Consider the following 23,772-nt stretch of genomic DNA (forward strand, 5'->3'; position numbering starts at 1 on the left):
TGAAAGGAAGGAAAAAAAAAAAAAAAAAAAAAAAGCTAGTTTAGACAATGCCAACTCTGTGTTTCGGAAAGTATCTGTAGTGCTAACCCTTCAAAAAATACCTAAGCCTAATTTTGTAAATAATCTACGCAGGTTGCTGAAATAGTGCGGTGAAGAGATAAGAGCATAAACTTAGTAGTTAGACTCAAGTTCAAACTCTGGATGAATCATTTCGTAGATTCTTTACAGGGAGTGTGACCTTGAGCAAGTTATATGTCCTCTCTGAGTCAGTTCTCTCCTCTACGAAAGAAGAATGTTGTTCTCTGTCTTGTAAGCTTAAAGTTCCCCAAATGTACTCATAATTACTATTATCATACCGTATGCCCCTGAGGGGCCTGGAACAGAGTCTTCTATGAACTCTACAGATTTTTTTCCCCAAAAAGCTAGATCTGCTTTTATTTATTTATATTTATATAGTATAAGTTATTCTTATCATTTTGTATATATGAAAGTTTAAGTGTGTGGATGTGAAAGAGAACTGTACAGACTACTGCCCTCTACTGGACAGAATAAAAAGACATTGTTAAACGCTTGAAGCCCTTGCAGTTTCTACATCTTTAAAAATGAAAAAGTTAATTCTCAATAACTGTTTCTTTACAATTTAATACAAATCGAGGTTTTTAACCATGGAACTATTGACATTTTGGGCCAGATAATTCTTCGTTGCGGTTCGTTGTCTTGTGTATTGTAGGATATTTAGCAGCATCCTGGGCTTCTATCTACTAGATGCCAGTAACCTTCCCACTCTAGTTATGAAACTAAAAGTGTCTCCCCCTATTTCCAGATGTCCCATGGGGGACAAAATTCACCCTAGTCGAGAACTACTAATCTATGCTGATAATTACTGATTTCATAATTTATTAACATTAAGCTATACAAATGAAAAAATTTTTTCCTTTATTTTATAAAGTAACCTGATACCCTTCTTATATCAAGTTGTAAGTAAAACATTTTAATATTATTATATAATATAATATATAATATTTTAACATTCCAATTTCAGTTTTTCAAAAACACCAATTAAATTCCAGAAAAACTTAGTATGCAGTTCTTAAATGAAATTAAATGACATGATTCAACCCATCCATTCTTTATTCTTTTATTTTTTTCATGCTTCATTCAGTGAACAAAAAGTACTCAAAATTGAATTTAAAAAACTCTGCTCTTAAGAAGTTATCAGTTTATGTCTTGTAGGTGGAGGGGACAGATAAATAAAGATGCATTTTCAAAGAGCTTAGTAAATACCACAATAGTGAAGCCTCATTTCACAGGTGAAAATCTGATGCCCAGGAAGATAATATAACTTTCCATTGTCACACAGACAATCGGTAGCACAACCAAGACTAGAGTCAAATTTCCTAATACTGAGAACAAGATTCTGTCTATATACTTAAAGTTTTAGAGTGACAGAAATTAAAGTCCAAGTCAAAGTCACCTTGATTGGCAGTTACCACTTGACAATAGTACCTTGCTTATTATAAAAGGAAATCACAAAATTAGAAAATGTAAAAACTAATATTTTTAAATAAATAAGACCAATAAAGATTTTTTATTAGTTATGATTTAACAGAGTTTGATTTCATAATCTAAGTGATCAAGAATCAAAATAATAATAGCAGCTGTATTAGGTTTTTATTCTATGTCAGGTGCTATACCACCTGCTTACCATGCATTTATTAATTGAATCATCTGCACAATTCTAAAAAGTAGATGCCATCATTACCCCTATTTAACAGGTGAGGGGACTTAAACTTATATGTCTAGAACATGGAAAAACTGAGCTTTGAACCAAGAAAGTCTGATTATAGAGCCAGACCTCTCAACTACGCTATTTTGCTAGAGAAAATCTAGGGCTGGAATGAGAGAATGATTATTGATTAGAACTAATGCAAAGATTAATGTTTTCTTCAGTTAATTATGAATCATCCAAACTCCAATGATTAGTTGCCAAAACATTTTTTTTAAAAACCTGAACATAAATTTTTGGCAAATCAACATGCTTCTTCATTTAAATCTCAGAACAAATCTTTGAGGTGATATCCTTACTCTCATTGCACAGATATGGAAACAGGGCTTGAAAAGTTTGTCATATGTCTGAAAGTCTCAATTCACAGATGCATGTGTCTTCTTGGTCTGTAATATAGAGGCAAATCAAAGGAGTTATAAACAGTAGAAAGGGATAGAATCAGTATATACCAACTAGTGTAAAATATAATTAATTTGAACACTTAGTGCTTGTTTTAAGTAATTTGAGTCATTTATATCTATTTACCCCCAATTTGTATTATATACATGATATTTTGAAATATGAACTGGCATAAAGTGTTTTTTTTTTTTTTGATTCATTCTGTCATTTCAGCGGGACCAGCTGTTACTTGAAGATGTACTACCTGTACAAGAGGACGATTCTTTGATGTCTTCACACCCAATCATTGTCACTGTGACCACCCCTGCAGAAATAACATCTGTTTTTGACGGAATATCCTATAGCAAGGTGGGGAAAATATGGTATTGTTTTGAACATCTTCTTGTTGAGTGGCTTTTCTTTTAGTAAATGCCTAAATATGGTAAGATTGGTTGGACTATGCTAATGGGCTTTGGGAACTTATTCTGAGTGCCGAATTCCATAACTTCTGCTCTTCCAGAGAACTGACAAATGCTCATCTTTGTTTCAGGATTTTGAAACAGATTTACAAAATTTTTTCTTTCTGCTTTTGTTTATAACAGCTCTCATTCTGATCATTGGACATTCAAACTTTAAGCATCAAATTTTAAATTGTTGTGTTTGATTTTTTAAAAGACAGTAAATCAGCAAAAAGAACAAACTAATCAAAAATAGACTCACAAATATAATGGACAATTTGGTGACGGATAGAGGGGAGGGGGTTTAGGGGCTGGGAGAATGGGGTGAAGGGTCAAAGAAGTACAAATTAGTAGTTGATAGATGGTCACGGGGATGGGGAGCACCGTATAGGGAATGCAGTTAGTAATAATATATTGGGTAGGTGGAAAACCAGAGGAGAGAAGGAGTAATTATGGGGATTGTTTGTATACTTGAAACTAAAATAAATAAACAAATTTATTTTTAAAAAGTTAAATACTTCTGTTAAATATTACCAAACTTCTCTTCAAAAGGATTTTATCAAGTTATATTCCCACCAGCGAAGTATGGAAGTTTCTTTATTCCCACCAACAGAATGTGTTGTCATAATTTTTGCCAATTAAAAAAAAAAAAAGTCAGTAAATCTTTTTCTGTCCACGTGGTCAAAGAACAATGCCATATATGTGGGTGCCTTATCTAGTAGAATGCTTTAGTACTTCTAATAAGTATTTGAATCCAACTCGGTTTAAAGGAATTTTATTATTTTTTTAATAAGATTTAAACGTGACTTTGTTAGTATGTTGTAAATGGGGCATTTTTATCTATTATAATTTTATGAAATGTTAGGGAAAATCCGTAGCGCCCCAAGTTTTATGTTACCCGTTTTCTCTTACAGCATCTCTAAACGTATACCTGTATGCGACGCAATTTTGTCATTTTTCACCTCAGCTTCTCAGAGTTTACCCGCTATGTTAACTCGCTCAAAAGCCACTGCAAACTAATACCTTTTGTTATTCTAGGTGATACCTAAAGTTTTATATAAAAATATTATAATTATTAAAGTAAATACTAGCTAAAATTGGCTTGAGTGAAAAGAAAAAGCCTTATATATATTAATTTGAAATTCATAGCATCATATTTTTTGTCGTTTCTTCTCATTTTATTCCCATGGCATTTTTTTCAGGCTTCTTTTATTTATTTTTCTTTTATACTGTCAACAACTCTTTTCATCTTCCTGTTAAAATGAAAGTTTCTAATCCAGGGAGAAGTTTATATTTGTTGAATCAGTTTTTTTTCCTGAGTCCCAAATACTCCATGGGTTTAAGATATCAGGTCAGAAATAAATAAATGTTTCTAATCCTTCTACTAGGTACAAAAAGAATTTATAATACTTAATAAATTATAGCAAAATTACTAACCTAAATATTTTTCTGATCAGCTACGTGAAAGTTGACTTAAAATTCTATTAATAGGAAATTTTAATACTAATCTCATAACATGTGAAAAGAATGTAGAGAGTAGAGGTATTCATCCGATTCTTCAGACTAGAGGAAACCCAATGAGATCAACCACTTTTGAAGAGAAAGATTTTATGCCTCAATTATATATCTATATTAAATTATTTGACCAGATAATTCCTCAAATATCTACTTCCTGCTGTTAAATATATTTTTAAGTATTAAAACATACATAATAAATACCCAAAATTTTATCTTGACACTACTTTTCTTATTCATAAAAGAACATCGTTGTTTAAACATTACCGCCTCTTTCATGAGGAAAGCCCCACCTGCTGGTTCATTTGATGAAGTGCAATAATTACTGGAACCTCAAGTCACTGAAATGCTGGCCGTTTTATCAATTTCCCTTTTACCTTTAAGTTATTTTAGAAGCACAGAAACAGGTAGTGTGCCAAGTGGTATTTTTATCACAAAATCATAGAGCTATAACCATGTAATTTAGCAAAACCATTTACAGGAAAGCTCACAAATACAACCATGACATACTAACCACAATAATGATCACTGACATTTGTCCTTTACATGTCCTTTATTAGTTTAATTTGCTTTTCTTTCCCATCCTAGGGTGCTTCTCTTCTGAGAATGCTTGAAGACTGGATAACACCAGAGAAATTTCAAAAAGGATGTCAGGTACAATTTATTACTTTTAATGATATTAAAACTACACTGATATGAGTTGTAAGATATGTGATTAATTAAGGACAATTCCCTTTTTACTTTTACTCTGCTTGGGGATAGATAACATAGCAAACATTAAAAAGAGAATTCACATCCAGTTAAGTGCCTATATTGTATCAGTGATTACCATTTGGTAGACATTTCATGGAGAATTTTAAACAGATTAAGGTACTGGCAAATTCAGATTTTGGTGAGGGCTGTCTTCCTGGCTTGCAGATGACTGCCTTCTTTCTGTGTTCTCATGCGTTGGAGAGAGGGCTGTGTGTCTCGAGAAGTGGGAAGAGAGGGAGGGAGAGAGGAGGGAGGTAGAAAGGGAGGGGGAGAGAGAGAATGAGATTTTGTGTCTCTTCTTATAAGGACACATCGTAAGAGTCTCACCCTCAGGACCTCATCTAAAACTAAAGGCCTCCCAAAGGCCTCATCTTCAAAAAACACCACAATGAGGATTAGGGCTTCAATGTATGAATTTCCAGGGAAAACAACTCAGTATGTAGTAACATGATATAAACATTTAAATCTATCTACTCAAATCTTCTCTTACAGCTTGTAAAAAGACTTTTCCTTATTACTGGATTTGAAAAATGATTAATATAAACATTCCTATTATGATGGAGTCGGTGACTAAAGAGGGCCTTTTTTCTTTAGGAAACGGAAATAATGATAAACATTCTAAAGTATTTCACATATTCCACTTAAGCTTATTACTCCCAGTAGTTGTTTTGGTTTAATTTTTATTCTTCTAGCAGACATTAAGCCAATTCTCTCGGGGTCTTATATTATCAAAGTAACGACAGTGTGTCCCTCCCAAGTGTCCTGTCTGCAGGTTGGCCCGTTGTAGCCTAGAGGTGGAACTGTCTTCCTCTTCTTTGCCTTCTGTCTCCATCCTCCCTGCTCTGACACCCCAGATAGTTAGGCAGAGCAGTGCTGATGGCGTCCAGCTCAGGAAGTGAACACAGGTCAGAGCAGTGCCCCTGCTGTCCTTCCCAAAGAGTAGAGGTACGGTGACTTGCCAGCACAGTGCCTGTCTGTCAGTCCTACAATTCTCACTACCACCAAGTCTGCTTATGTGGCATTTAGTACTTTCTATACTACTCCAAAAGGAAACAGTCCCCTTCTACTCAATACTAAAATTCCTAGGTGACTATGGAAGTAAGAAATAAGACCAGAATTTAGTAAATATTCAGGGAGTACATCGGTACCTCTTCTTCCTTTAGTCCATTAATAAAGTATTCTGTGTGGACATTAGGTGAAAAAGGAGAAACTGTGTGCTTGTTCTTAGATGTACATTAGAACATCTTATAAGTTTCCTATCAGCTTCAAATTCAAATTTCATCATATCTTCTCTTACTGTAAGCAGCTTTAGCAAGGAACTCTGTTCTCTGTGTCCTTGCATATACTCCAATGCCTAGTAGAATGCATTACACACGTTAGGAGAATCAAAAATGAATGAATGTTCATTTATTTATATATTCTATAGTATTTATTATAGACTATTCATTCATTCATTCAAGAAATAAACAGACAATTCCTTTTTAAAAATTAAAATCTGTCTACGGCCATGCTACCCTGAACAAGCCCGATCCCGTCTGATCTTGGAAGCTAAGCAGGGTCGGGCCTGGTTAGTACTTGGATTGGAGACCACCTGGGAAGACCATGTGCTGTAGGCATAAAAAAAAAGAAAAATAAGGGATTGTAAACTGACAAGGTCCTTGCAATCTGTGAGGTCAATGAAGGGTTTGCCTAAAATAATTTTTTAAAAAATTAAAATTTAGTTTACATAGGTTTCATTCTAAATTAGACTGATGAATAACACGTTTCTGGAATCTTCAAAGCTACCTTCGAATGAAATGATTTTCCATATTAACATTTTTAGAGACATACCAAAGAGTCTTTAAAAGTGAATAATTCAATAATACTCTTGCATTTCTTTCAGCCCAGTATCTGTGGTATAATTAATTAAAAATCCAGTCCTGTCTAAAATGAGTATTTCTCTCAAGTTAAAGCAGTCTTCTTGCACCCTAATTGTGACTATTGGTGGTACTAGAAGATGAACTAGAAAAAATAGATATTAATTTTTCATACCATAATAGTGCTCTGCAATAAATTTACAAAAAACAACGAAAAAAAACCCCACTGAAACATTAACTTTTTTCCTTCAATTTTCAAATACTAGCTGGTCTCTGAAAATACAGGCCACACTCAGTAAGCTCTCAAACCAACTGGAACATTCCTTCACACAGTTCAAGAATCCGAACAGAATCCTTCTTCGAGTTATCACCACAAGCCGTGACATTGTTCAAGATCTTCGCCTTGCACATACTCACTTTCTGCCCAAAGTGACTCTTTATTAGCTAATCTGGTGTGGTGCTAAATCTGGGGATGGCCGGCTATCTGTTCTCTTTCATGCCCATTACCTTTCCCCAAACCCCCATCACAGACAGCAAAGCGGGTACAGAGTGAGGGGAAATAAGAGCAAAACTATGAACTGGAAAATCTTTAAGGCTGTGTTCATACATAAGAAGTCAAAATAGATAATGCGGCGTTCGTGACAATGTCATGAATATAGTCATGAAATAGAAGCTGAGCAATATATCCATCCTTTCTTTTTCTCCTAGAATCAGTAGTATCCCTTATAAGACAGGAATGACTCGGCAGAAAAATGCCATTTCCCTTCCTGCAGTACTAGTAATAGAAACATTATTTTTTTCTTTTTGTGTTCAACAATACCAACTAATGAGGGATTGTTATTGGTTGACCTAAGTCATGGTGAAATTATGACTGGAACTGTCATTATTCAAGCTGAAGAAGGAAATTTCTTTAATATAGACTATTCAGAAATACTAATCTAGACAAAATAAAATGAGCACCTTTTAATATACTGTTTATATAAATGTCCATTTAACCACTTGCTCAAGAGAAGCAACAAAATGCAATTTAAAAAATAATAATAATAACAACAATAGTGATGAAAACCTCACAAACTCGTTCAGTATTCAGAATTCTCTTTAAGGTAATCTCAGGCAAATCTCTTCACCCCTCTAGGCACTAGTTTCCTTCGCTCCCAAAATGTGAGCGTTGTATTAAATAATATTTAAGGTCCCTTCCAGTTACATAATTGCTCATTTCTAAGCTCAAGACATTGTAAATATACTAATAAATGCCTCTAAATTAATTTTAAGAAGCTATTATTCACTAGAGATTGTCATTAACAGGTAGCTATAGTTATAATTATTACTATTCCAAGTATCCAATTATTTTATTAAGAGAGAATGAATGATTCGTGCAAACTCTGGAATGAATACTTGAAATTGGCATAGAGTGTGCCTTTCATTTCTTCTCCTTTCCTTTGCCTGCCCTCCAGTGGCAGTGCCGAGTGGTGAACTAATCAGAAGAACAAATCCGAAGGCAGCATTCCACACTGGCCGGCACATTCCTTCAGGTTTCATGGAGCAATTCTGCTAATATTGTTGTATTTCTCTAGGCCTGAAAAGAAGAGGAATTTAGAAGATGATGTCAGTTAGGTATAGCACCTCCTGAAAATTATAGCAACTCAGAGTGAAAATGATTCTTGCACAGTCAACCACTACTTCTTTTCTTTGAAGGCTCAAAGAATACTTAAGAAGCTTCTATAACTATCAAAGACTTCAACATTTTAAATGGAACATCTCTAGAAAGTAACAGAGGAGTGATGTAGCAGGAGCTTTGGAAGGTTCCCAGAGAAACACCAGTGGTACCCAGTTATGAAATTAGGAGAAAACTGAGATTTTTCTCTAAAGATATATCACATTAGAGCTGAAAAATCATATGTAAAGATATGTCATGAACAGAATTGTCAAAAGAGAAAGACTTCTAGTTAAAAATTTGTATCGTAAAAACATTTGAAGAGTGAAGACTTTATTCTTTCAAATGAACAATTTCCACAGTTTATTCTTCTTCTTCTTCTTCTTCTTTATTATCATCATCATCATCATCATTATCATTATCATTATCATTCAAAATGTTATATATTCATTTCTTTAGAGCAGAGGTGTGCAAACTAATGCCTACAGGCCAAATCCGGCGCATCATTCATTTTTGTAAGGTCTGCAGACAAAATCATTTCTAAATTTTTAAATGGTTGAAAAAATCTAAAGAAAAAGAATATTTCATGGCACATTAAAGTTATATGGAATTTGAATATTAATGTGCACAAACACAGCCATGCTCATTCATTTACATATTATTTATGGCTGCTTTTCTGCTAGGAAGGCAGAGTTGAGTAGTTGCAACAGAGATTATATGGCCCACAATGCTTAAAATCTTTACTATATAGCTTTTTATTGAAAAAGTTTGCACAGCCTGGGCTGAGAGCCAAGCTCACTCATTTTATCTTTGTATATCGTCTCAATCAATCATGTGTGATGGGGTCATCTAGTGTCTGAGATAAGAAAACACCATCATAAATGAAGGTAGGGGATGCAGACAGTAGTGGACAGGTTAACACCACTAAGTGAAGATCACAGAATTATGGATCTCTCTTCATAGTGGATCAAAAATGTTATAGACTGTTTGCTAAATACTTGACTCCCCTTAAATATCTTATATCGTTTGTCCTGAAAAAATTAAACTCTTTTGTTTGCAATTCCATTAGACAAAAAAAAAAAAGAACAAGTTATATCATTAGTAAGAAAAACTATTCCTTAGTATAGTGTTTTTATAGGTTACAAAATGTTTTGCATACAGTATATCATTTGTTTTTCATTTTAGGTACACTTTCTATATTATACATTAGAGTGAAATATTTTAGGGGTTCAGTTCATGCTGTATAAGTATGAGAAAAGCAAATATTGACACCTAAAATACTTGTTATCTCTCACACACAGATTTACTTGGAAAAATACAAATTTAAGAATGCAAGAACTTCAGATTTTTGGGGAGCACTTGAAGAGGTAAAGAAGAGTATATCACCAAATATGTTTTTTTGATTAACAAATGATTTATCAATTTTTTAAAATCTGATTATCCTTTTATTTCTCCTTACTCATTAATTAATCTCCATGTTTTTTAAAATCTCAGGCAAGTAATCTACCAGTGAAAGAAGTAATGGACACTTGGACCATACAGATGGGTTATCCTGTACTTAATGTGAAAAATATGAGGAACATCACACAGAAACGGTTTCTGTTAGATTCAAAAGCGAATTCTTCTCAGCCACATTCAGCTCTTGGGTAAGGATCTATATAATGCATTTCAAGAGAAAAGCAAAAATTTGATGGCAATACTGGTCATTTGCTTAGTGCCTACTCTTCAGTATATGACTGATGGGTGATAATACAAAAAAGTGGCATCTTTAGGGAAACAAAAACATCCAAAAATAACTCACTGGTCTCCACGTTCAAAGTGGTAGACTGAGCACATGCATGCAAGTCCTGGTCTTCCCAGAAATTATTGAATAAAGGAATATAAGTGCTAAAAGAAATAAACTCATAAATGCAAAGAAAATAAAGGAAGGGGCTATATGCATTATAAAATTCTAGAAGAAGAAAAGCAGAAGGAGAAATATTGACCCAAAAAACCAAACAAATTGAGGAAGGTGCAGCCAATAGTAGACGTGAAAGCTGACCTTCCCTATCCCTAGACACACTCTGGCCTCATTGTTAGCATGAAGAGTGGAGGGCAAGAGTGAGAAGTGAGGCTGAAAATAGGACAATTAATTTGAAGTCTAGACTCATAACATTGTGCCATTCAGACCTCCCCCTTCACTTTCCTTTCATCTACAGCCATCCTGTCCTCATTACAGAGCTCTCAAAAGTCTGACAAAGACCCAAGGCAAGGGCTGTCTTTTTTTTTTTATTTTTCTTAAAAAAATTGACTTAAACAGTGGAGGAGAGGTAAGGATTTTCCTTTGGTTGGGACACCTAGAAAAAACTTTCTTTATTACTGCATTTGCAGGATGGATGGGTAGAGCTAACAGCTCCCTTTGTGCATGCGCAGAGCTCCGGGTCAGACTTCCTGTTCAAAAATACACCTCCTGTTTCAACAGTAGAGGGATTACATACGAGACACCAAGAATAATCAATTTAGTTCTTTTTAAAATATGAATGGACAACTAAGGAACACAAAACACATGAAAAAAATCTAAAAGCATAAAAGGTAAAATCCCATAAGAACAAAAAAAATACCTGTCTCTATGAGAAACATAATTGAGGAAATAGAAAATAAATTTATGAACTATATTCAGAGATCAAAGAAGATATTATGCCCGTTAATTAAGAGTGGAATATCTTTAAAAGAAAAAACTGAGAACACAGAAGATCTCTGGAAAGTTAAATTTTTGGTTGCAAAAATTTAATAGAGCAACTAGAAATAAATTTGGGGCATTCTCTAAAACTACAAGGCAGACACACATAGAACTGGCAAATATGAAAGAGAAGACAAATATAGAAAGTATAGCAGCCAACTAATAGAAGTCTCGTGATAAAGAAAACAGAGAAACTTGAGGGGCAAAGTATATCAAAGAAATAATTAGACATAAGGATTCCAATGCAAAGGTCTCATTGAATACACAGTACAAAAGGGAAAAACAGAAAACATCTAGCTACATCCTCATGAAATTTCAGAAAACAAGAATACATGAGTTAGTGTGACTTTAGTATTCTCCACAGCAGCCAAATGCAAAATGAATGAATGAATGAATGAATGAATGAACGAATAGATAAATAGATAAATAAATCGTGAAACTATTTAAAAGGTTGAAGCAAAAAAATATTTTCAACCTCTCAGTCTCTACCCCGTGAAACTAAATCAAATATGAAAGCACAGAAAAGACATTTTCAGACATGCAGTGTCAGCAAATGCTTTCCACATAGTACTTCTTAGAAAGTTACTAAGCTACACTCCAAGGAGATTGGAGGAGGGGGAGAAAAAAATATAAATAAATCAAAAAAAGAGGAAGAGATGGAATCCAGGGAACAGTGCATCCAACCTAGGAAAGCCATGAAAGGAAATGCGGGCTGACAGCAACCCAGTGGGCTCATGGTGCTGTGAGTAAGAGCAGATGACTGGGCGATCTCCAGGAAAAACAGTGATTGAGAGGATGGGAAAACTTGAGAACGTGGTGAAGGCCCATCAGTTTGATCAACTATAAAGAATGAAATTAGAAAAACCAAGATAAAAAGCTTTATGTAAAAATTATGATTCAAAAATATGATGCGGGTAGAATGATTTTATGCCATTGATAAAGTATAAGAAAAAAGATTCCATTTGATCCTTACGTTAGAGTTTTGGGGAGGAGGGATTTTATTTAAGTGACCCGGGGGGCATGAAATCAGTTTGTAGAGGAAGGAAATATAACTCCAACACACTTCTTGGCCAGCATTCTGTATATAGTATAATTTCATAACTGTTATTTATTGGCTTTTAACTTTTATAACTGACTTATGGATAACGAATACTTTCATATGGTGGCAAAGATCGTAAATATAAGCAGTCAACATTGTAACAAGAGAAAAATAGCTGACAGAAGAAAGGAGCTGGAAGAAGGAGAAAATGTGGAAGAAGTGCTGGAATACTAATTCAGTTGTGTGCTGGAACTAGCTCTAATCCTAACTCAGTGACATCATGGTGGTAGTTTTAAACTGGTCATGATGTGAGTTAATAGAAATCAGCAAATACTACATCCCTCCAGCCCAAAGCTGGTTAATTATCAACACTCCACAGGATATCCTCTTTTTACATTAGGAGAGAGTAGCAATACTAGCATTTATGGAACAAAAATAGCAGTATGAGTATATTATTTAAAGGAAAATTGTAACCTATAGAAAGTCTAATAATAATTTTACTTTATTAAATTTTGGCTGTTAGAAGAGGAATGGACCAGACAGTAGTATAAGTAACTAAATCATGCTCTCTCATCGATGAGTTAATAAATACTATCTTAAAAAAATAGAGGTATTTAGAGTTACAGGTCTAGACACCAAAATAACTAAAATCAGGAGCATTTAAAAGGAGATACTTCTGAGAAGTGCTGGCCTATGAGAAGGGTAGAGAAGGAAACTGGCTTTCCAACAGAAGTTTTTCTAGTTTTTGATTAAGGATGTTTTTATTTACTAATTACATAAATGAAATTCTCCTAAGCATTTATACAGCTATTACAAATCCAATCAATTAAATCCTCTTGCATATGTCATTTACAAGAAACTTTTGAACATCACTACTTAAGATTTTATTAAATTTCATTTGTAATTTCAAAATACAACATCTAGTTACGGATTTATAAATCTATTTAAAAAAATTTCCTATATATTTTTATGAATCTAACCAATGAAAATTCATAAATATAGTATGTCAAATTTCTTGGGCATTTTTAAGATATTAAGAATCAAACTAAAACTCAGACTCTTCTAGACATTCAAAGATGACTACTGAATTAAGATATTCTAATAATTTTAGTTAAAATTACAAATCAAATATGTCATTTTCTATAATTTGCCAGATTTTTAAAACATTTCAAATGTTGTAAAAGCTAACAAAATATGTGTAAAACAGCAGATGATTTAGAAACTTATTACACTTGTATAAATGCAACTTGTACGAAAGTCTTAATACTATATCTATTTCTGTATAACTAAATGGTCATTTTTATATATGTTTCTGAAATGATAACATCTCCCAACTGAAGAAAACAAAATTAGGATCTCAGGTCCTTCAGCCCCTGGGTGTACCCCTTTGGAGTTAGCACCCCAACCCCCATTACCCAGCTGAGCCCTCTCCTAGACTGGATCCTGGCTACATGGGATCAATACTGAGTGGTGCTTGTCCCCTGGATATCATTCTAATTTCACTCATGCTAATTTTTATTATCACTTCTTTCAATTTCTTAACACAGTTGGGGTAGAGAATTTTGTACCAACCCCAACTCCGGGTGGCCTCTAGTCATCACTGCTTGATTTCCACTGAGAAGACCCTTCACCCTGTTTATCTATTTGTTAATAATCTTGTTGACCTTATTTTACAGTCACGTATATAAATCATCACAGATCAATTATTCAGAGGCAATTAGGATAACATGAGGAAGGAGAATTATAGGGTGTGAAGAAGATGTTTCAGAAAGTGTTTCATTTAATAACCGTAATCTGTTTTCTTTATAGTTAGTTACTGTTTTATGTTCTAGCAAATTAGATTGGACAAATTTAATACTGCTGGAGCTTTTAGATATTAAAATTTATAAGTATTTCTCTCTTGCGAAACAAGCTTCCATTTGGAAGTTTCACAGTAATTATTCTCTCCTGTTATATGTGTCCACTGATAGGCTGAGCCTTAATTAATGGGTAGGTCAGGAGATGTGGTGGGACTACAGAGGACTTTCCTGAAGAAGCGATATTTAAGCTGAGTCAATTGGTGTAGGGGGATGACTGTCAAGGATGTTCAAAACAGAAACCACAACGTGTATGAAGGCTCCAGAGTTTAAAAGAGCGTTATACGGATAATGTGCAACACTCATTGAGCATTTACTAAGTAGCTGGCTCTATTTAAAGCACTTTAGAGTGTTTTATTATTACAGATGGGGAAATGTCTATTGAGAAGCTACAAAGGATCGCTTTTAGGTTATCTTCCTTAAAAGCCGATCCTGAGGTGATTATTCAAGTAAAAGTGATTCATTAAGAAGTGTTTCTAGGAAAAACTGGTAGGAGATTGGGAAGTAGGGAAATCGAGCGGCAAAGGTGTAATATCAAGCAGGTCCTGCAGAAGACAGTGTCTAGAGACTATCTATCCTTCAGAGTGGTCCTGACAGATGAGGTGAGGGATTCTCGTGCTCATCCATCACTGGCTAAGGGCAGCATACAAGAATGCAAATTGCCAGGGATTTTTGGCTTTCCTTGCTCAGGAGCCAAAGGGCTGTCCTTTGATAGAGAGACCTAAGTGTTGGCAGGGAAAGAACAATGGAATTTGGCTGGAGGTGGGGTACAAAAATGACAGAGACTCAAGGGGATGAGGATGGAGCACTGAAAATGTCTGCTACAGGACCCAAGAAACAATAATGTATTGATTCTATAAAACTTAGAGCCAAATAAGTTTCACTGCAATAATATCCTCCAAGAGAGCTAGTAAAAGCTCAATCCTAGCATTTCAATAGTTATAAAACAAAAGATTACTTCTTTCATGTAGATGACAAAATATATTCTCCCTGAGTTATATAAATTATATTATATCTTGAAAGCAGGAAATATTCTCTCATTCTCTATTAGAGACTTGAACAATCATAGATGAAGGAAAAAAAAAAGCCAACATTTTGTTGAAACCCAACCCTCAAAACTGATTCTTCTTTCTAGATCTCCTGTATTTTCTGACTGATAGGAGATGATATAAAAACAATCAAAAAGTCATTTAAAACCCCTTTCATGAGATTTTAAGGCTAAAATGTTAAATATATATTGTATCAAAATGTAATAAAACCAATCTCCCCTTGCTCCTCAAAAAAATACTAAGCAGCTAAAGAAAATGGTAAAAACCTCTGAAACATGTTTGCTGGATAATATTTCCTTTGCAGCTCACCAGTTCACATGATTCTAAATAGGAGATATTTAAAGAGCATGGGAAACTTTAAGAGATGATGGTGGTGGTATAATTTCAATATTGTTCCTAAAATGTGTTATATCCTTTATAGCATTTTAAGATTGTCTTCTAAATTCCGAGACTGCTTTGTGTCACTTGATAGAAACTATAGCATATTAGGGTATGTGCAAGTAGGTGCGTGAATACTCAATGTTATATAATGTGTTAGATTTATGCAATATCTTTGTTCCAAAGCCTCGAGGCATTTTTTTTAAATAATCTTTATCCTCAGCTAATTTTTTGATACAAAGTTCCAAATTATAAAGAGGTATAGAAATTGAAAGCAGTTACAGGGCTTATCTTCATTACTGAAGAGTGTTGTATTAACTGTATTAATTGTGTACTGTACACTGGATGATCACTTATGAAGGAATATGATTGTCTGTTGGCTTTTAATTATTTTTACTTTGCATATGGTTTTATTTTTTAGTAATAAAAGTTAAATTTTTCTTTAAAAAAAAATTTAGTTACACATGGAATATTCCAGTTAAATGGTGAAGGTGGGAGATCAGGATCCTTCCTCACTAATACTTCTCTGGCTGGGAGGAGTCCATTGTTACTGCTTCCCACATCACCTCCACTGATACCGTGGTGGGCAGGGTTGCCTTGTTACACGAGGAGGTGTAGATTTTCACTTGGTTTTTGCAAATCAGGGTGATATTTTTGTGTATTTGGCTGGAGTGGAGTAGTTAGTTATAGTTAGTTATTGCTTAAAAGTTTTGTCTCATTAAGCTATCAATTTCCTGGTCCTTGGCTAGATTAGACTTTTCTTGCGGTTTTTGTCTGTGCCCAACATTTCTGGGTTGCCAGCTTCTCCACACTCATTCTAGAATATATAAGGCAATAAGAAAACGCAGGATTTTTGCCATCATGTTATTTGGGGTCCTAAGCCAGTCTACCTTCTTCTCTCCACTTTTCAGAGTCTTATGTTTGTTTTATATATAAGGTTGCCTTCCTTCCTTCCTTCCTTCCTTCCTTCCTTCTTTCCTTTAAATTAAATTAAAAGGAAAAAGCCATTGAATTTCTTAAACTGTTATGTGACAAGTCTGATTTTTAAAATGCTATCATTACAGTAGACCTATTATTTTCCCAAATCATCATATTAGAATCTTTAAGTACTCCAAATTATCTTTTCTAATTTGTAAGTTGTCACCAATAGCTCAAGGCACTATCTGTATCTGTATCCACCTATCTCCTTAAATGAATTACTTGGCACTTGCCTATGTTAAATTCATCTGTGACTGTTCTGTTCACTTAAATTGATTTGAAATGTATTACTGTATTCTGTCTTCATTGATTTGTCTTTTTATTTCTTGAAAAATTTTAGTTGTATAAAAAACAAGGAGAACTTGTCACATGTTCTCTCCTAAAATCACTCAAAAATAATAAATAAGCTATGTTTAGCACCCATTCCAGAAGAATTCCACTTTTTATACTTTTACCATTGTACTTGTTTTGTGTTTCAAAGCCATTTTTATCTAAGACAAACGAGACTCTTCTTCACTCCATCTCATAAGGACTTGTTTTCAGAAGAGCATTTGGCATGAACTTTCACCTGTGGCTTCTTAAGAGTAAAAGTCCTTTATTTACATATGCCTATTTGCTCCTGCAAAACGTTCTAAAGTATTAATTAGTAATATTACCCTGGCAAGTAAATTTTTACCCTATTTCCAGTAGATTATTTTTAAAACAGCTTTATTGAGGTTTGATTCACATGCTGTGCAATTCGCCCATTTAAAGTGTATAGTCCAATGGCTCTTATAATATTCAGATATGTGTAACCATCACCACAGTCAACTTTAGAGAATTTTAATCACCTCAAAAAGAAACTTCATACCCTTTAGCTGTTAACCTGTTCTGGACATTTCATATAAAACATTATACTAAGTGACGTTTCGAGCTATTCCTATTCTGGATGTCACTTAGCATAATGTTTTTAAGGTGCATCCATTTCTATAGCATGTGTCAATATTTCATTCCTTTTTATTGCCAAATTCTTTTCATATCATATTGATATAATACATTTTGTTTATCTATTTATCCGTTGATGGGCATTTGGTTAGTTTCTACCTTTTGGCTTTTATGAATAATGCTGCTACAAATATTTGTGTACAAGGTTTTGTGTGGATCCAGGATGTTTTTTTCACTTTTGGAGTTTTAAAATTTCATTATAAACTTTTGTGATTTTTTTACTTTTACTGTAATCTCTACCACCTTTGTTATTGTCAAGGTAAGACCCCTTTCTGTTGCTTTTACAAAACTTTCTCTTGGTCATTTATGCTAACAATTACTTTTAATTGTTGTGTTCAGCTATCTCCTGAATTCTTCCAGAATTCTCAGATCAATGTCATTTTGTCTTGTTATTTTATGTGATCATGTTGTGTTTGAATACAAAGCTCTATCTATTCCAATCTGTCTTCTGAGCATTTTCTTACTCATAAACACATTTGCTAAAGGAAAATGGAGAAGGCAGAAAAAAAAAATACACCTTTAAGAAAATGTAACAGCACTGATAAACTGGGAGATTTTCAGTGAGTTTGGCTTAACTATTATCACATATTTTACCCGTTAGTCACCATTGGTTAATTGAAGGTTGTAGGAAGCTGCCTGATTTGCTGTTTATAAATTTAAAAACATGAATAATTCATCTACACTAACACAATTTGCCCAGCATTTTTATGTAATGAGTTTTCCATAAGTGAATTTTCCAGATAACTGAGGTTTAAGTGCTTTATAAAATAAATTTCAAGAGTTAACAACATTTTTCTTACCTGTATCATGTAGATATTAGACAGAATATTTGAATAATGAATTTAATCCTTAATTAATTAAATAATTAGCTAGCTTTTCGGGTAAGTGTTTATTGAGAACTAACTTATGCACCAGACACCAAGGTAGGCATGGACACAATGGTGAGGGGGGAAAAGCACAATCCTTACCCCGTGGATTACTGTCCAGAGAGCGTATAGACGGTCAGCAGGCAATTTTAATACTGTGTCATAAGTGCTTCGTGTGGTAATAGCCAAGGGTGCTCATTGGAGAAGCGCTGGCTCAGATTTGAGGGTTCAGGAAAGATTATAAAAAGAAATCTAAGCTTGGAGTTAAGAGGGCTAAAAGCAGAGTTAGTAATTTCATCAGTTAGAAATTTCCCAGGTACTGGTGGCACTTCCCCCTGGAATGTAATATCTTTTATTTACATTTGTTCTGTACATAATATTTTAAATTAAATAAGTGATTAGCTTGACAGAGAGTAGACAGGAATTGTGCTCTGGATGGAAAATAGTAGCATGTGAGCGCGAGAGCTCGGGGCTCTCCCAGTACCTCTCTGTCGTTATGGTTAACACTTTTTTCCCCCTCTATAATTCTTGACTTACCTGTCTCTCCCCTCCCCAGAGAATATTCCTTGAGAAAATGGAGCTTATTTTGTTGTTGTTGTGGTTGTCCTATATCTCCTGCAGGTACCTAGTAATTGTTTATTGAATGAATGAATGAGCTCTAATGTCCACAGAGCTTTGATGACAAACCTATTTTTATCTGAAACTTCAGAATCATGACTGGTCACTTAGCCAAAAGCAAACTAGACATCCCTTTCTACTTCAAAGTGCCTGCTCCATTCTTAGGCTATGCGCTAAGTTCCCGTTTCCTGTTTGGGAACATCTTCAACTCTCAGCTCAGAGCACAGATGACATCAAGTCCTGAGTGTACTGAATGAGCGATCAGCTCAGGTTACCAGCCTTACCTCCCTCTGCTTGGTTTCTTTAATGATTCATCAGTTAGAAATTTCCCAGGCACTGCTGGGACTTCACCCCTGGGTCTTTTATTTACATTTGCTCTGTACATAATATTTTACACATTAAAAAAAAAATTAAACACATAATTTATAATGAAAGAAAAAGATCTTTATCACTGGCTATTCTAACCTGCCCTAAGAAATTTCTTCTCTTGCCATCTATAGTATATTTTATACTGTCAGTTTTATTTATTATTACTTTATATTTTAAACAGTATCATTGTTAAAGCTTAATTTATTGTCTTTTTTTTTTTAAGTACATTATAAGCTCCTTGAAGATAGAAACTACACATCACAGTTTTTGTCCACTGCCTACCCTATTCCCAACAAGGCGCTGTGCACATCCTAAGACTTACTAAGAGTTTAGTAAGTCATTGCATAGTTAAGGCTTATTTGCCCCCACCTGCTGTGTTTTTAGAGGTTACCTGTGTATACTTTAATTATGCCTCTACCTTTAGTATCAGCTGCCATTTTGGCTGTTGACAGTGCATCTACGTTTAGTAGTATACCACCTTTTTGGTTTTAATCTGCCGCTTTCTAACATTTAGAAGAATTGAAGCTTATCACATGATATTGAATAACTAATCTTGCTAAAATATAATATATTAAAATATACATTCCCAAACACATAGGATCTAGGACATAAGAAAGGGTATAGACTTTGTGATGACTGTCTTCCTAATGCTTTCAGATTTCAGGATCCGTTCTAGATGGTTTAGAAAGCCAAATTCTGACTACCACTAAAATTTGATAGCATATTTAAATATCTCATATCAAAATAATGATGGAGATCTATTTGTAAATTTAATAACAGAGAGAGAGACTTCATTCTTTCAAGCTGAGTCTCATGGAATGTTTGAATTTTGATTGAATCATTATGAATTCAGTTTTGCAGGCTTAGAAGCTCAGTTTCATTCATTCAGCCCTGGCCAACCAAGTCTTGGAAGATTTACTCACATAAACCAAACATATGAGAATGTTAATTTGTTAATTTACACAAAGAAAAATATACTGGCCAAGGTGAACCAGGATGCTCATGTCAGCTAATTAGGTTATCTGTTTCCAGGAAGAAAAATTACTTAATTAGAATAAAGAGAGAGTTAAGGTAGATAGATTTTTTTCAGAGATGTCATCAAGCTGGGATAGCCTTATATATCGCATTAACTGGGAGTCTGTTGCATTTAGAGGTTATCAGTAGTGTCTCCATGCAATGAAAATTTCTTGTTCATGCAACAATGGAAGTGTTCTTGACCTGCCATCTCTCCTAGGGGGTTCTTTCCCAAATAATTACTTGGAAATTCTGCCTTCTTTACTTTTTGAGGTATACTACCCCCCAAATCTTGGACTCCCCTTTCTGGATCTTTTGCATCTGGACGGAAAACAGAGGAAGATAATGGAGAGACCAAGCTAGAAGACCATTTATTACTTTTGCCCACATTTATGCCGCTTTTCAATCATATATTGCCACCTAACTACAAGGGAAGTTAATAAATAACAGTATAGCTGTGTACCCAGGAGGAAAAGGGAATAGTGTGGTAAAGAACTAACAGGTCTCTGCTACATACATTGTTCTCTATAAGAGCTGATCTCTTAAAAGATCTGGAACATACTTGGGCTCCTGTTTCCTTGGGAAGACCGGAGACACATTGACAGGTCTTTACCCTCCAAATCTCCTTCGCAATTATTTCTTCCCAATCATCGAAACCACTGCCAATGATAATCTTTCATCATGGTAGTCAGGTTGCATTTTTTCAGATTCCTGTTTATTATATATTACATATTAATACTGCACTTTTTTTTCCTGAGAGATCCTCCAGGCCACGTGCCAAGTTTTAGGTGATATACAATCATTAATACTTTCTTGAATAAATAATTTGTTGAGAACGTTACCACAAATGGATAACCAATCCATTTTATATGTTTCACATTAGTCTTAGTTTCAGAGATTGAAATTTTCTTCCTTGACCCCAAATCCTGACAGTGCATCCTACTTGAAGTTTTTAGCTCTGCAAGTGTAATTTGTGACATTAGTAAAAAGTACCAGCTCTTGTATCTTTCAGCTTTTTACTATTAATACACAAAATTTAGCAAGATAGAAGCTGTCATTTCACACTGAAAAATAATTCACATAAGGATTAATGCAATACAGCATTTTTATCACCAAAGAAAATGTTTCCTGCCCTAGGAATCTCAGGCTATCAGAAGCTGATTCGTTGTCTAAAGTTTATTATAATTATTTATGTAAAATAGTACATTAGAGAACTCTTATGTGTGCTCTGTTATTGAAATCTATTTGGGTTGAAATTAAATAGCCTGTGGATAAAATTTTGAAAAGGTAATTATCTGTCTTCCCTATCATCAAGAAAAATAATAAAAGAAAAAAATAACAATTTTCTAGAAAGAGCACTTACTCAGAAATAATTCATTCAATACTTTGTCCATAAAATTAGCAAGAAACAAAACAAAGCAATTTATAAATTGAGTGATAGAGTATTATGTGACCATGAAATTTACATTTTCATATATAAAAGAAAATTATAAGATGTTTATAATATTTCAGAATGAAAAAGATTACTAATCATAAAATCAGTGTTTTCATTATGTGTATTATGTGTTTGTGAGTGTGAATATATTGAAAGATACACAAAAGATAAAAATGTTACTTCTATTCTCTATCTGGAATAGGCATCAAGGTTTTAGTCCTACTTACTTCATTATGTAACCAAACAACCCAACAGTATTTTTGCAGTTGACAACTGTTCTGAAAGAAGCATGAACTTGGAAAGTCTCTAACAATTAATTTCCTGGATCTCAACTTCCTCATCTATAAAGTGAGAAAAATCACAGTAACTCTAGACAGGCTTAACTAGGTATATATAAAGCACACTAAAATACTTCAGTATTTAGATGGATTGCCAGGAACTTCTCAACGTTATTTATATTTGCTTCACTATTTATAGAACTGGCGGCCTATTCCCTTTCATAATAATGGAGATAGCTTCCATCTGTTGGAAACATAACTATATGACCAACACTTTATCTATATTATTTAATTACCTAAAAATCCCTTCACAATAGCCCCGTGAGGGATTTTTGTCCCTATTTCCCTTTAGTTGAACCGGGACACAGAGAGGTCAAGTGATTTGGCCAAGATCAAACAGCTAGTAAGTCACAGAGCGAGGATTTTTATCCTAGATCTGTCAGATTTGAACGTTCGTGCTCTTTTCCTATAACACATGGCTCTGTGTGTAGCCAGAGGCTCTCCTCCTGATACAAACATTCAAAGTGTACATTTGCCAAAAGATTAGCTTCCTTTTAACAACTTGTCCATGGGAGAATGACGAAGAAAGATAAATACTACGTGAGTGAGGTAAAGGTTTATAATTTGTCAAGTACCTCCTCTGAATGGTCCTAAAAAAACAGATGGTCTTGTTGAAGAACGTACAAATATATTATAAAAAACTACTGTGTCCTGAATATCTTACAAACCTTGCAAACACTTCCAAAATTTAAATCATCTTTTTTTCCCATACTGACTCATTTCCCTCTCTTCTTGAGGTGGCAACACTATTATTCATTTAGTCGTGCAAGCCATTTTCCCTTTCTTTAACTGTCCACATCAAGTCAGAAAAAGAATTGTGTTGATTTTACCTGTGATGTGTCTCTCAAATACATCATCTCCTTTGTATTTTCATCATCTCCACCTTAATGTAAGCCCTCAGTTTCTCTTGCCCTAGGTTATTGCAGTGAACTCTAGACTCTCCTTCCAATACGTCTCCCACATCACTATCAAAATTATCTTTCTAGAAAACAGACTTTAACATGTTTTTTCCCTACTTAAAAATCTTCTCCATCTTACCATCCTCAGCAGATGGATTCTTTAACACGGTATGTGGCTCTTCACATTGAAGCCCCAGCCCTTATTTCCAACCTCATCTCTTGTTTTCCAATATCATATCCTACACTGTCACTATATTAAACTATTTGCAATTTCTCAAATATAATAAGTATTTCCACACCTTTATTTATTTAAATTTATTTAAATTGTCCATGCAAACAAAATAATATATAAATTAAAATGTATAAAAGTCATCCTAATAAATCTGGTCATGTCAGAGCACAGGTATTATTTTAAGGGTTTTTTTTGTTTGTTTTCTTTTACCTAAAACCTGTCTCTGTTCCTTCAATGTTGAGCTTATAAAATCTATTTACTAGAGCCTTATATAAATAGTGGATGCTACTTTAGAAAGAAATTTCACTTGGTAAATGTAGTGATGGAAAAGCATTGATGCAATCAATTGAAATAAGGAAGTAGGAGACTTTATGATGATAAATAAAATTGGAAGAGCAAGTATGAAAGAGATTATAAAATCAAGAATGTCATGTTTGGATTTCAGCTCTATTGCAAGTCTTCTTGACATTTTTAAAGTGTTACTGATTCTCAAATCATTATTCTACTTAGCAATAGCCATTTCCATCGATTTGAATGTTGATTTAATAAACAAAGTATTCTTTTAAATGTTTACACTTTTGCCTCCCCGCCAGGCTGC

General features: G+C 34.1%; 1 protein-coding gene and 1 pseudogene across 1 annotated transcript in view; both read left to right on the plus strand.

Moving 5' to 3' along the window:
• The window catches only part of ENPEP (glutamyl aminopeptidase), a 73,213-nt gene that overhangs the window by 29,465 nt on the left and 19,976 nt on the right, over positions 1-23,772 (plus strand). Inside the window, exons 7-11 of the mRNA XM_015594838.2 lie at positions 2,399-2,533; positions 4,726-4,791; positions 9,702-9,767; positions 9,895-10,046; positions 15,900-15,926. Coding sequence (XP_015450324.1) covers positions 2,399-2,533; positions 4,726-4,791; positions 9,702-9,767; positions 9,895-10,046; positions 15,900-15,926 — 446 coding nt within the window. The remainder of the gene's footprint in view (positions 1-2,398; positions 2,534-4,725; positions 4,792-9,701; positions 9,768-9,894; positions 10,047-15,899; positions 15,927-23,772) is intronic.
• Positions 6,388-6,506, plus strand: LOC112485744 (annotated as a pseudogene).

Source organism: Pteropus alecto, unplaced genomic scaffold (genome assembly GCF_000325575.1).
Source record: "Pteropus alecto unplaced genomic scaffold, ASM32557v1 scaffold5, whole genome shotgun sequence".
In the NCBI taxonomy this organism is placed as follows: domain Eukaryota; kingdom Metazoa; phylum Chordata; class Mammalia; order Chiroptera; family Pteropodidae; genus Pteropus; species Pteropus alecto.